The sequence below is a fragment of the Blastomyces dermatitidis genome (genome assembly GCF_000003525.1).
Source record: "Blastomyces dermatitidis ER-3 genomic scaffold supercont1.1, whole genome shotgun sequence".
NCBI lineage: Eukaryota > Fungi > Ascomycota > Eurotiomycetes > Onygenales > Ajellomycetaceae > Blastomyces > Blastomyces dermatitidis.
Window position 1 is genome coordinate 3,365,089 of NW_025544774.1, and position 16,194 is coordinate 3,381,282.

At 29.7% G+C, this 16,194-nt stretch overlaps 1 protein-coding gene across 1 annotated transcript; it reads left to right on the top strand.

The window, feature by feature from the left end:
• Positions 1–9,110: 9,110 nt before the first annotated feature.
• BDCG_16131 (uncharacterized protein) lies at positions 9,111–9,401 on the top strand (the record flags this gene model as incomplete). Its single annotated transcript, XM_045425393.1, has 1 exon — positions 9,111–9,401. A coding segment is annotated over one exon (291 nt), but the record flags the coding sequence as incomplete, so codon positions are not given.
• Between the last annotated feature and the right edge of the window lie 6,793 nt (positions 9,402–16,194).

Genomic DNA, 16,194 nt, shown 5'->3' on the forward strand with positions numbered 1-16,194 from the left:
AGATGTTTTTTTATCTCAGAGATCTATACTTTCATCTTCTTTTACAGATAAGTAAGAGAGATCTTCTCAGTCTTAACTAGACTGACTATGTAACCGTGTCTGAGATTAGAACTAGATTTTTTAATAGTCTTATTATCAATTCAACTGATTTCATTACATGGTTTTAACATTAGATAGTAGTTTCATACTGTCTCAGTAAGACTTACTGTCTACTCTTATCACATTTTTCAAATAAGATTATGATTTCTACTTCTCAATTTAAATTATTTTTATTGCTTTAAATGACTTTAAATCTCATTTGAGCATTATCAAAAAGCACTACTTTTTAAAAAATTAAAAATAGTCTAAAAAAACCTTAAAATGTCTAAAAATAGTAACTTTATGTCAAGAATAGAACTAAATGAAATCAAATGAAATCACTTTCTCATTTTTTTAAGTCATGATTTCATTTTAAGATCTGATATATAGTCACTTTACATGTTTTTTTAATAGCCAGTCCCAGCGGGATTCATACCAAGAAATGTATGAGATCAGATCAAATGAGACAAAACATGAAATTCATGATCTCAGCGGCCAGTCTAATCTTGACAGAATCTGTTAATACTTAAAGCTTCAAGACTCTCACTCTGTACTGCTTGAGCATCTGAGCTTCTTATCAGAACTAATACAATATCTTCTTATAGAATAGATAATACTTACAGAGAGATAAAAGTCATTATTACAGATATAATAAAAATAATAGAAGTAAGAGAAGAGATAGATACATAAAATCTTCTCTTTCTTCAGCTGCTTAGTGCAGTGCAGATATATAGCAGTGTTAGTCAGAGACTGCATCAGAGCCTTCTTATAGAGAGAAGATAAAGAAACTATAAGACTTTACAGACTCAACTCAGCAGTATTCTAAGCAGAACTTAAGTGTGTTACAGAAGAGAAACTATGAATTGAGCTTCTCAGAGTTATTATCTTTAGAATCAAGCTTTCTCTGAGATTCTCTTCAAATAATCACACAAGGTTATACATAGACTGACCGTGTGACCGTGTCTGAGACCAGGACCAGATTTTTTAATAGTCTCATTATCAATTTGACTGATCTCATTACACGGTTTTAACATTAGATAGTAGTCTCATACTGTCTCAGTGAGACTTAGTGTCTACTCTTGTCACATTTTTCAAATGAGACCATGATTTTCACTTCTCAATTTAAATTATTTTTATAGCTTTAAATGACTTTAAATCTCATTTGAGTGTTATCAAAAAGTGTTACTTTTTAAAAAATTAAAAATAGTCTAAAAAAAACCTTAAAATGTCTAAAAATAGTAACTTTATGCTAAGAATGAGACTAAATGAGATCAAATGAAATCACTTTCTCATTTTTTTCAAGTCATGGTTTCATTTTAAGATCTGATATATAGTCACTTTACATGTTTTTTTGATAGCCAGTCCCAGCGGGATTCACGCCAAGAAATGTATGAGACCAGACCAAATGAAATCAAACGTGAAATTCATGATCCCGGCGGCCAGTCTAGTTATACATCACTGTGTTGACTGAAGAGAGAGACAGTGTTATAATAATAGTAAGAAGAGTAGAGAAAGAACTGAACACAGATAAATTAATCAGCAGAAGAAATGACATCTTACTACAAGATATAGTGACTATTATTATAGCTGTCAGAGAAGTAGAAGAAGAAGAAGAAAATATAATAATAAGAGCAGTACTTTTGCAGTCTGTTAATATCACTGTCTTCATCTTTAACCAGGCTTTCTTGACAGTGACAGAGATCACAGCCACATCATAAAGACATTTATTACTCACTAGAAAATGTCAGAATAAGTCTCTTATTATCTTACAGAGACAATGCTTTCATACACTTATTATTAAAGATGAAAGAAGAGGGGGAAAATTATGTTATAAAAAGAGAGAATCTTTTCAAAAAATCCTGTCACTACTGTTAACTTTATCTCTAAAATATATCACTTTTGCAGAGAATTTCATACACAGAATGAAATATAATAGAAGAACTGTAAGTCACTTATTAACTATGTTTTTCATATTTCAAATTAATATATAGAGAACTCATTTATCATATATTTAATTTGAACAGAGATGAGAAAAGAAAGATCTACACAGTCAGCAGAAAAACTCACCTGTTTCTTTATATTATATATGCAGTATATGCACTGTCAATCAGTTGATAACTATTACTATGTAATAAAGATAACTTCTAATCTGATAATCTTAAGAGTATCAGAACTATACTCTTAAAGAGAAGAGTATTATTACACTTTCAGCTGTGTTAAGATCTTATTACAGTTTGACACAGCTTATTACTTTTATAAGAATGATTTCATCTCATTTAAACTGATTTTCAATCACTCTATAACATTATTTAAATATATTATAGAAAGATCTGATTAATGAATATAAAAACTCTACTTCTATACAAGATTAGCAGATTACTCTTTCTTAATAGTAAGACACTGCTGAGGTATCACTCTGACTATTCTTATTCATGAAATGAGAGAAGAGTATTCACTCATTATCTATATAAAATAGCTAGATGCTGACTTCTTATTAAAGAAGTCAGTGATTTATTTTTCTTCTACTGAAAGATATATAAGAGTTACTGCATATCTCATACAATCTTCTTAGTATACTAAGTACTGTATCTGTGATATTCTTATAATAACTCTGTAGCTCATGAGCTTACTATTTAAGCAAGATAGTTAAGCTCATTTATACAGCTTCTCAAATAACTATCTCTACATAATATTACTAACTAGTCACTGCTTCAGTTCTATTATATTATAATTATTATCACAGTCTCTATAGTCTCTATTACTTTCTTTCTCTATTACTCTTTTTCACTTTGTATTACTTCTTTTATTTCTTTCACTTTTTACTCTCTACTCTCTACTCTCTATTTTCTCTACTATTATTATCATCTCTAGACTGACTGTGTGACTGTGTCTGAGACCAGGACTAGATTTTTTGATAGTCTCATTATCAATTTGACTGATCTCATTACATGGTTTTAATATTAGATAGTAGTCTCATACTGTCTCAGTGAAACTTACTGTCTACTCTTGTCACATTTTTTAAATGAGATCATGATTTTCACTTCTCAATTTAAATTATTTTTATTGCTTTAAATGACTTTAAATCTCATTTGAGTGTTATCAAAAAGTGTTACTTTTTAAAAAATTAAAAATAGTCTAAAAAAAAATCTTAAAATGTCTAAAAATAGTAACTTTATACTAAGAATGAGACTAAATGAAATCAAATGAGATCACTTTCTCATTTTTTTCAAGTCATGGTTTCATTTTAAAATCTGATATATAGTCACTTTGCATGTTTTTTTGATAGCCAGTCCCAGCGGGATTCACGCCAAGAAATGTATGGGACCAGACCAAATGGGATCAAATGTGAAATTCATAGTCCCGGCGGCCAGTCTAATCATCTCTACTGCCTCTATCACTGTCTTTTTCTATTACTTTTTATTACTATTACTCTCTCTCTCTATCACTCTCTTTCACTCTGTATCAGCTTTATTATCTCTTCATCTTAGTGACTGAATAATTAATACAGTTATCTGATAGTGTCTTAACATGAGAAATTAAAACATGTAAGTTCAAACTTAAGTGTGGCGGGCTGCGCCCGATCAATCATATAGACTATTCCGTTACACTCCACAGATTCCACGTACGCTCCGATCCTCGGCCATTCTCGATTGCCGATCCTCGGCCGCCACCCCGATCAATCATATAGACTATTCCGTTACACTCCACAGATTCCACGTAGGCTCCGATCCTCGGCCATTCTCGATCGCCGATCCTCGGCCGCCACCCTGATCAATCATATAGACTATTCCGTTACACTCCACAGATTCTACGTACGCTCCGATCCTCGGCCATTCTCGATCGCCGATCCTCGGTTGCTACGAACGCGCATATATTCTTCCGCCCCGAAGCTCCACCGCGTACACCACCACATACACATATAAATATCCACCTTGATCGCTGATTCTTGCACTTTCTCTTTCTTTCCTTCTCTAGCGTTTTTATCTTTGTTATATAAGACCTATCAATATTATACCGATCTATTCGGCGTAGGCCTCTTACATTAAGTATCTGTAAATTACTTTAATAAATCACTCTATGTTTCTAAGCTGAGAAGGTATTATTACATGTATTTAATTATTACTTTTTTGTATTTTTGTATTTTCTTATTATCTTAATATAATCTCAATACCTGTATTTTCTTCTGTATAATTAACACTTAATCTGTATTTAATATTATGTAAAAACTCATTATAAGCTCTGCTTATATATAAGTATAATAAAAGAATAATAATAATAATAATAATCTATTATCTTTTTTACTTCTTTCACTTCTTTTACTCTTTAATTTCTTTACTATCTCTATTACTCTCTCTTTCTATTACTCTCTTTTACTCTATATTATCTCTATTACTATTATCAGATTTAGAAAAAAGTATAAGAAATGTAAATACTGTAGAGAATGTATAAAAAGAGTAGATTAAAAAAAAAAGATTTAAAGATTAATCTGAGCTGTATAAATCAGAGTATTTAAAATATTTTTAATAGAATGTATATAATGTCACATTACAATGTTTTTTACATAGAAAAGTTGATTTTTCTATAATAAATAACAAGTATCAAATGCTCACTTACGCTCACTTTTCTGCTTACGCAGCTCTCTCTATCACTTTCACTCTTCTCTTTAATCACTCTCTATCTCTTCTTTATCACTTCTTTCACCTGTTACTCTCTACTCTCTCTATCATTATTATTACCTCTATCATCTCTATTACTTCTATCACTTCTACTATCTCTATTATCTCTATCTCTATTACTTCTATCATCTCTATCATTACTCTCTCTACTGCTTTTATCACTCTCTCTCTCTATTACTCTCTTTCACTCTGTATCACTCTGTATTATCTCTATTATCTCTTCTATCTCTTTCATCTCTTACTCTTCACTCTCTCTATTATCATCACTGTCTCTATCATCTCACTGCCTCTCTATCACTTTCACTCTTTCTTTGAATCACTCTTTACTTCTCTCTTATTATCTCTTATCATCTCTTTCATCTCTTTCATCTCTTTCACTTCTTTCATCTCTTTTACTCTCTACTCTCTCTATTATTATCACTGTCTCTACTACTCTGTTATCTCTCTATTACTTTCACTCTTCTTTCAGATTACTCTCTATCTCTCTCTTATTATCTCTTATCATTTCTTTTACTTCTTTCACTTCTTTTACCTCTTTTATCTCTTTCACTCTCTACCTTCTCTATTATTATTATTATCTCTACCGCTTCGCAATTTCTCTCTATTATTATTATTATCTCTATTATCTCACAATCTTCTTTATTACTTTTATTCTCTATCTTTACTTACTATTATCACTCTTTTCATCTCTTTCACTCTCTACTCTCTTATTATTATTATTATTATTATCTCTACTTCTTCTACTACTCTCTTTCACTCTGTATCATCTCTATTATTATTATCAGATTAGACTGATTGTGTAACTGTGTCTGAGATCAGAATCAGATTTTTTAATAGTCTTATTATTAATTCAACTCATTCTATTACATAGTTTTAATATTAAATAGTAGTCTTATACTGTCTCAGTGAGACTTACTGTCTACTTTTATTACATTTTTCAAATAAGATTATGATTTTCACTTCTCAATTTAAATTATTTTTATTACTTTAAATGACTTTAAATCTCATTTAAGTGTTATCAAAAAGTATTACTTTTTAAAAAATTAAAAAGAGTCTAAAAAAACCTTAAAATATCTAAAAATAGTAACTTTATGTCAAGAATGAGACTAAATGAGATTAAATGAGATTACTTTCTTATTTTTTTCAAGTTATGATTTCATTTTAAGATCTGATATATAGTCACTTTACATATTTTTTTAATAGTCAGTCTCAGCAGAATTCACATCAAGAAATGTATAAGATCAGATTAAATAAAACTAAATATAAAATTTATAATTCTGACAGTCAGTCTATATCAGATTAATCAGAGCTGTATAGACTGCAGAGTCAGCTATTCAATCTCATTTATAAATTTAAAGAGATGTATATAATATTATATAAGATTTTATTACAGAGTATTTAACAGTATATACTATAAACACAGAGATTAAAATATGATAGAGATAGTAAGAGAGAAGTAAAGATAGTAAAAGTGATAGAAGAGACTGTAAAGTAGTAGAGATAATAATGATAATAGAAAGACTAGAGAGTGAAAAAGATAATAGAGAGAAGTGATAGAGATGATAGAAATGAGAGAGATAATAGAGATGATAAGAAAAAGATAGAATAATAAGATAAAAGTAGAGATAGAGAGTGAAAGTAATAGAGAGTACTATGAGACAGTAGAGACAGTGATGATAATAGAAGTGATAGAGATGATAAAGATAATAAGAAGTAATAAGAAGTGATAAGAGAAGATCAGAGTGAAAGAAGTGTAGAAATAATAGAGATAATAGAGATAATAAAAGAGTGAGTGATAAGATATAGACTGATTATCAGAATCATGTATTTCATATTTAATTTTATTTAATCTGATCTTATACATTTCTTGATGTGAATTCTACTGAGACTAACTATTTAAAAAACATGTAAAGTAACTATATATCAGATCTTAAAATGAAATCATGACTTGAAAAAAATAAGAAAGTGATTTTATTTGATTTCATTTAGCCTCATTCTTAACATAAAGTTACTATTTTTAGACATTTTAAGGTTTTTTTTAGACTATTTTTAATTTTTTAAAAAGTAACACTTTTTGATAACACTCAAATGAGATTTAAAGTCATTTAAAGCAATAAAAATAATTTAAATTGAGAAGTAGAAATCATGATCTCATTTGAAAAATATAATAAGAGTAGACAGTAAGTCTTACTGAGACAGTATGAGACTACTATCTAATATTAAAACTGTGTAATGAGATCAGTTGAATTGATAATAAGATTATCAAAAAATCTAGTTCTGATTTCAGACACGGTCACACGGTCAGTCTAATAAGATAAGAGTAGAGTAGAGATATGAAGTGAAAGTGATAGAGAGAGCTATAAGATAATAGAGACAGTGATGATAAAGATAGTAGAGATAATAGAAGTGATAGATAGAGATAATAGAAGTGATAGAAGTGATAGAAGTAATAGAGATAATAAGAGTGAGTAATAAGATAAAAGTAGAGATATAAAGTGAAAGTAATAGAGAGTACTATAAGATGTTAGAGATGATAATAATAATAGAGAGTAGATTAAACTAGCTGCTGAGATCATGAATTTCATATTTAGTCTCATTTGATTTAATCTCATACATTTCTTAGTGTGAATCCTGCTGAGACTGACTATCAAAAAAACATGCAAAGTGACTATATATCAGATTTTAAAATAAGATCATAACTTGAAAAAAATAAGAAAGTGATCTCATTTAATTTCATTTAGTCTCATTCTTGATATGAAGTTACTATTTTTAGACATTTTAAGGTTTTTTTTAGACTATTTTTAATTTTTTAAAAAGTAACACTTTTTGATAACACTTAAATAAGATTTAAAGTCATTTAAAGCAATAAAAATAATTTAAATTGAGAAGTGAAAATCATGATCTTATTTGAAAAATGTGATAAGAGTAGATAGTAAGTCTCACTGAGACAGTATAAGACTACTATCTAATGTTAAAACTATGTAATAAGATCAGTTGAATTGATAATAAGACTATTAAAAAATCTGATTCTGATCTCAGACACAGTCACATGATCAGTCTAGAGTAGATAGAGTGTGTAACGTGGCGGAATCAAAGCAGTGACTAGTCAGCAGTGTCATATAGAGATAGTTGTTTTGAGAAGCTGTATGAGTGAGCTTGACTATCTTGCTTGAATAGCGAGCTCATAGGCTACAGAGTTATTGTGAGAATATCACAGATATGATACTTAGTATACTAAGAAGATTATATAAGACACACAGTAACTCTTGTATATATTTCAGTAGAAGTAAAATGAATCACTGACTTCTTTGATAAAAAGTCAGCATCTAGCTATTCTATATAGACAATGAGTGGATACTCTTCTCTCATTTCATAAGTGAGAATAGCTGAAGCAATACCTCAGTAATATCTCATTACTAAGAAAGAGTAATCTGCTGATCTTATATAGAAGCAGGGTTCTCATACTTATCAATCAGATCTTTCTATGATATATTCAAATGATGTCATAAAGCAGTTGAAAATCAGTTCAGATGAGATGAAATCATCTGCATGAAAGTAATAAGCTGTGTGAAACTGTAATAAGGCCTTGATACAGCTGAGAGTATGATAATATTCTTCTCTTTAAGAGTATAGTTTCTATACTCTCAAGATTATCAGATTAGAAATTATCTTTGTTGTATAGCAACAGTTATTAACTGATTATCAGTGTATGTGCTGCATGTGATACAAAGATGAGTTTTTCTACTAACTGTGTAGATCTTTCTTTTCTCATCTTTATTCAAATCAAATATATGATAAGTGGGTTCCTTATATATCAATTTGAAATGTGAAAAACATAATTAATAAGTGACTTGCAGATCTTTTAACATATTTCATTCTATATATGAAATTCTCTGCAAAAGTGATGTGTTTTAGAGACAAAGCTAACAGTAGTGATAGAATTTTTTTGAAAAGATCTCTCTCTCTGTGATACATTTTTCTCCCTCTCTCTCATCTGCAATAGTGAGTGCATGAGAGCATCATTCTTAAGAGACAATAGAGAGCTTATTCTGATATTTTCTAGTGAGTAATAAACATCTTCATGATGCAGCTGCAGCCTCTGTGACTGTCAAGAAAGCCAGGTTGAAGGCAGCAGTATTAATGAGCTGTGAAAGTATCACTCTCATTGTCACATCTTCTTCTGCTTCTCTTGCAGCTGTGGTGATAGTTGCTGTGTCTTGCAGTGAAGTGTTATCTCTTCTGCCAGCTGATGCATCTGTGTCTGATCTGTTCCCTATCTCTCTCACTGCTGTTGCAACGCTGCCTCTCTCCTCAGTCAATACAGTGATGTATGACTTTGTGTAATCATTTGAAGAGAAACCTGAGAAGAGCTTGGTTTCAGAGATAGTGACTCTGAGAAGCTTAATTCATAGTTTCTCTTCTGCAGCATGTCTGAGCTCTGCTCAGAATACTGCTGAGTTGAGTCTGCAGAGTCTCACAGTTTCTTTGTCTTCTCTCTGTGAGAAGGCTTCAGTGCAGTCTCTGACTGACACTGCTACTTATCTACACTGTATTAAACAGCTGAAGAAGAGAGGGATTTTATACATCTATCTCTTCTCTCACTCTCATTGTTTCTGTTATATCTGCAACAACAACTTCTGTCTCTCTGTAAGTATTATCTACTCTACAAGAAGACATCATATCAGCTCTGATAAGAAGTCTAGATGCTTAAGCAGTACAGAGTGAGAGTCTCAGAGCTTCAAGTATTGACAGATTCTGTCAAGACTGAGAAGATCCCTCTTACTCATCTATAAAAGAAGATGAAAGTGTGAATCTCTGAGATGAAAAAATATCTCAGAATGACTGATCTTAAGAAGAAGTCAGCTGATACTGCTGTTAAAAGCATCACAGAGATTAATCACTGATTGAAGAGAATCTCACTTCAATTAAAGCAGATAACTGAGATGCTTTATAAGTTAATAAGTTAATATTTTATATATTTCTTCTGCTCTTCTGCAGTGCTGCAGTACTAACTTCTCAGCAGACAAAGATATCAGTGCTGAAGACTTCAACAGTGAAGAATGAGTTTGATAAGAATATGATTATTAATGAGTAGACTCTGATCTCTCTTTTTACTTTTTCAGTGAGCTGCAGCTCTATTAAAATAGCAGCAGTCTGCAGATTAATTAATATTAATCTTTTTATTAATTTTCAATATCTCTTTTCTTTAACTGCTTCAGGAATTTTACACTTGTGTAGTCTCATTAAACTTCTAAAAAATTCTTTGAGAAGAAAATAGAAGAAGAGTACTACAGAGTCTATAAGATATCAGCTCATCACTGTAAGATTATCTCTAAAAAACTCTTTGAGAAAAATAAGAAGTCTTCAAGCAGCATTTCTTACTCAATATCTCTGATATGTAATAGAGCAGTCTCTACTAGTTATCTCATAGCTTACAATCTCTTTCTCAGTATTTTTCAAATACTCAAGTGATTCTCACAAATTCTCTGACAATGAATAATCTTCTTATTTAATGAGATATTAAAGCTTGCTATAATATATTCACTTGTTCAATATTTTCTTCACAAGATATTCAGTATCACTCTCAATCTTGATATTATTCAGCTGAGACAGCTTCATCTCAGAGCATTGCTTATAGAGCTTCAAATAGAAAATATGAAAAACAGAATGAATTGATTTCAATTCTGTGAGTAATTTCAACTTATATGTCTGCTTACTTATCACTCTTGTTATCAGAAAAGATTCTAATCATCACTCACTGAGCTTTTTACACAGTCTCATTGTCTTGATATTCTTTGCTGAAAGTAGTACTTAATTCTCTATCAAGAACTTCATTGAAAGATGTTTTCAATTATAGTATTTTATCTGCTGCTTCTGAATATGACAGATGCTTTTTATCATCTTCTCATAAATTTTGTTCAAAAGTTTCAATCTCACTTTTACTTCTAATACTGAGAAATACTTTGTTCTCTGTATCTGTCTGACATTCTGACTATCTATTCTCTTCTTTGAAATATTATTCACAACATCACTGAGTAATGAAGGATTATATTTATAATAAGTATAAAAAGAAGATATCTTTAAGATTGTATTCTTTACATTGTTATATGTGAATTCAGTGATCAGAAGATGTTTAAGTCAATCATTTTAATAATATGAACAGAACACTCAGAGATGCTGTTCTAGTGTCTGATTCTGATATTCAGTCTGATCATCAGTCTGCAGATGAAATGTGATACTGAGAAGACATCTTATTATAAGATAATAGCAAAAAGCTGATCAGTATTTACTGATAAAGAGAGATTCTTGATCTATTATCAATGATTTCAGAGCACTGTGATCATGAATGATGATATCTAAAAACAGGTTAGTTAATTCAGAGGCTTTAACCTTTTTATAAGTAGAAATATATCTAGTCATCTTCATGAAGCAGTTAACAATGATCAAAATCAAGTTATATTCTTTAACTCTTATTGACTTTAGCAGATTAACTATGAAATTCATTAATAGATTCTGTCATGAGCTCTTTGAAACAGACAGTGATATTAACTTACTGTATTACTTATACTGCAGAATCTTTATTCTTTGATAGATATTACAAGTTTTAACATACTCTTTGACATCTGCTCAGAGCTTGTCTTAAATATATTTACATTTTAGAAGCTTCTCAGTCTTCTCTAATCTGAAGTGCTCTATATGAGAATCATTATAATGAATTCTTAATAACTTCTAGCACACTGCTCTGCTATGAGAAATGAAGACTGAATCATTCAGCAGTAGAAGTTCACATTCTTCTAGTTATCAGCAACTTGATTTCTTAGCAGTATTATCTCACTCAGAGTCTGTCTCTTTCAAGTTCAAATCAGATTCTTTCTTCTTTAACTTTTGAATTTAAGCTGCAGTAGAGATATCTCTCTTCTATAACTCTTCAATGAATTTCAAAAGTAGTTAAGTTGAAAGATTGTAGATCATTTCATTCTTTATTAATTCAATGATTGTAAGATGTGATATGAGAAGCTTATAATCTTCAGTGTCAGTCTCTCATGAGAACCTGAGTTCTCTTTCATCTTCTATACTGGGTTGTGCAGCTGCCTCTTCAGCACTGTTTCTGAGCTTTAGAGAATCTCAATCCTCTGTAGCCAGCTTCTTCTGCAGTGATGACAGAGATTCTTTTGTAGAATTCTTCTCTGTATTAATGATATTATAATCAGGCTGTCTAGACAGCATGTCAGTGAGATTAAGTCGACCTGAACAGTATCAGATATAGAAATCATACTCTGAAAGCAGCTTCATTCATCTGACTTGATATTCTGTCAAGCTCTTTGTTATCAAGAAATAACATAGATTTGCATGATCAGTGAGAACTTGTACTGAGTACTTACTATTCTGAAGATAATATTACCAGATTTTAAAGAATTTAATAATTGTTAACATCTTCTGATCATGAGTATCATATCTTCTCTGTATAAGTGATAACTTCTTGAAGAAGAAAGTCACTGATCTTTACTCACAGTGTCTTATAGACTTTGTGAAAAAGTCTTCTCTCACAGACAATTCATTATCTATTTTCTTAGAAGTGATTATTCTCTGATTCTTTCAACATTGAAAGATCTTCAGTATCAACTGTGAAAAGATTTTACAGATCTCATTCTCAGATATATCAGTCTCACACTGACTGAGTAAATCAGAGTTAAAGTGATTCAGTATTATAATATCTGTGAAAGCTTGTTTCAATTCTGCAAACATCTGAGCAGTGCTTTGAGTGAGAATAAACAGTCTCATTTTCCTGTCTTTCACACTTCTCTTTAACAGATCTGTAAGAGAGACAGTAATCTATGAATATGTATAGATGAATTATCTGTAGAAATTTGCAAATTCTAGAAATACCTGTATCTCACAGTACATTCACAGCATCAGCTAGTTCTCAATAATGAAGACTCAGCTTCTGTTCATTGAAATGTCATTCACTTCAATAATATAATCTAAGAAATCAATCTTCTGTATATAGAATGAGCATTTTTCAGTATTTACATAGAGTTAATACTGTCTTAAGCAACTCAATACTTCTCAAACATAAGTATCATGTTCTTTCTCTAATTTTAAGAAGATTAAAATGTTATTCAGATATATTATACAGAAGATGTTGACAAGGCTCTGCAGTGTCTCATTTATATAGATCTGAAAGATAACTGAAGTATTACAAAGATTAAAAGATAAAACAAGATATTCAAAATTGCTGTACTTGATATGAAAAGCTGTTTTTCAAATATTATCTTCATTAACTCTGATTCTATGATAGATATTCTGTATATCAATCTTTGAGAACATCTTTGCTTCAGATAATCAATTGATTATCTCATTAATCAATAGTAATAAATAGTGATTCTTAACTGTCATCTTATTGAGGCCTCTGTAGTCTACACATAGATGTAGTCTATCATTCTTCTTAAGTATAAAGAGTATAGATGTCTCTGTCAAACTCTTTGATAAATATATTCAGTTCTTTGATTGCACTTCTTCAAGATATTTGCACAGAACATTCAATTTCTTTACAGACAAGTTGTAAAGAGATCTGTATAATACTGTTACACTGTCTTCAAGATAAATCTTATATTATATCTTGATATCAGAAAACTTCACTACTTCTCTTTTTAAAAAGACATTCTTAAAATCTGTAAAGAGATGTTATATATATTCATCTTCAATGACAGATACTGCTGCTATTTTTACAGTGAGAGTGATGACTTCTTCATCTATTCTTAAGTCTCAATCACCTGCTATACAGTATATTAACTCAATCTTTTTCTTAAGATTCTTCTGATGAAACTCTTCAGATTTCTCTATCACTGTCTCTTTATTAATGAGATAATATCATCACATCTGAGTGACTCAGTCAATGAGAGAATTGTTTTCTCTTAATCACAGAAGATCTAGAATGACATTCTTATTTATAATATTAACTATATGAAGAAGCAGACTGCTCTTCTTAAAGATTTCTTCTAAGTCTGTGATCACATACTTTGCTTAAATTATGTTAAAATGATGATATTTCATTTCATCTGTAAATTTCACATGATCTGATGAATCTATCTTCTTTTAATTCTTTGTTAAAGAAAAGAAATAGAATATGAAGTTGATATTCATCTCAGAGTTAAGTAGATATCTCACTGATATCTTCTCATTCAGAGTATGCATTGTGATTATAATATGAACTTAGAGATATGAGAATTATCAATTCTTTTCTTTCTCTTCTTTATCTTCTATGAATATATTTATCAGAAGAGAAGTTAACTTTAAGAAGATATCTTCTTAGTTTCTTCTTTTCTTCAGCTTCTTACAATCACTGATATAATAATTATCAGCTTCACAGTTGAAATAGAGATCTTTATTAAATCTTTTTTAATATTTCTTCACAGTGAGTAAAGAATCAGAATACTTGAAATTCTTCTTTACTTTCTTCATACTGAAGCTGTCATGATGTTATTTAGATTCTATTATTAATTACTTAGAAGAGATCTTATTAATCTTTTTCTCAGAGAATTGATTATTTAAATAGATCTGAGAAGTCAGGTTAACAAGCTCAGTATAATTGATTAATAAACTCTGATATTATAATATCATTATTCACATCTTATAAGTCAGCTTTATAAGATAAAGCTGCATTTTTAATTGATTTAAATTATCAGTCAGTTTCTCTCAATATTCTTCAAATCTTATATTGAAATCAGAAGAATTCTCATTATCTTATTAATATAATAAGTTGAACTGCTGTACTGCTGTGAAGCTGCAGTTGCAGTGATCTTTGATTTGATTTAGTAGAAAGTTCTTGAATTCTTCTTAAGTCATGATAGTATTGATATACTCAAGCTCTCTCTTCTTGATAGCTCAAGTAGTTGCAGAGATGTCTTCAAGAAGATTGACAGTGTATATTACTCATATCTCATAAGTATTATACTGACTCAGATTAAGGCAGAATTTCTGTTCAAGAGTACAGATAAAGCTGTGAAATTTAGATAAGATATTTCTCTTATATCTCAGTGAATCTCTGATCTTAATCTCTTTATCTTCATGATAGATGTAGATGTGTAGAGACTGTGATGATGACAGAGCAGTTGAAGAGCCTATGTTAAAATACACAGTGATTTCAGAAATCTCAGATTTCTGCTGAGATAGAGATGTACACACTCTAGAGAATGATGTAGTATTTCTCTCAGAGAGTGAGGTCAGATCAGTTTCAGTGCAGATATATAAGATTATATCAGTCTATTAGAGCTTGACTGATTCAAATATATAATCAGATAGAGTGATTTGAATTATAATATAATAAAACTAAAGCAGTGACTAGTCAGCAGTGTTATATAGAAGTAGTTGTTTTAAGAAGCTGTATAAGTGAGCTTGACTATCTTGCTTAAATAGTGAGCTTATAGGCTACAGAATTATTGTGAGAATATCACAGATATGATACTTAGTATACTAAGAAGATTGTATAAGATATACAGTAACTCTTATATATATTTCAGTAGAAGTAAAATGAATCACTGACTTTTTTAATAAGAAGTCAGCATCTAGCTATTCTATATAGATAATAAGCAGATACTCTTCTCTCATTTCATAAGTGAGAATAGCTGAAGTGATATCTTAGCAGCATCTTATTATTAAGAAAGAGTAATCTGCTGATCTTGTATAGAAGCAGAGTTTTTATACTTATTAATCAGATCTTTCTATGATATATCTGAATAATGTCATAGAGCAGTTGAAAACTGGTTTGAACAGGATGAAATCATCCGCATGAAAGCAATGAGCCGTGTGGAACCGCAACAGGGCCTTGACGCGGCCGGGAGCGTGACAGAGTGATACAATTAACAGGTATTACTATGTATTTATGAATTTTTAATAAGATGCATGTAATGTCATATAAGGTCACATTACAGCGTTTTTTACACGGAAAAGTTGATTTTTCTTTAATATATAGAGAGAAGTATATTAATAAATATATAGATTGTAATAAATGTAGAGAAGAGAATAAATATAGTAAAAATAGTAAAGAATATTTATAAAGAAAAGAATAAAGATTAATATTATATAGACTATAGAGTCTGTTCATAAATTTAATAAAAAATATATAATATTATATAAGATTATATTACAGAGTATTTTACTCAGAAAAGTTGATTTTTCTATAATATATAGAGAGATTTTAATAGAATACATGTAATATTATATTACAATGTTTTTTACATGAAAAAGTTAATTTTTCTATAATAAATAGAGTATATTAATGAATGTGTAGATTGTAATAAATATAGAGAAGAAATATAAATATAGTAGAGAATATCTATAAAGAAAAGAATAATGATTAATATTATATAGATTACAGAGTCTATTTATAAATTTAATAAAGTATATATAATATTATATAAGATTATATTACAGAGTATTT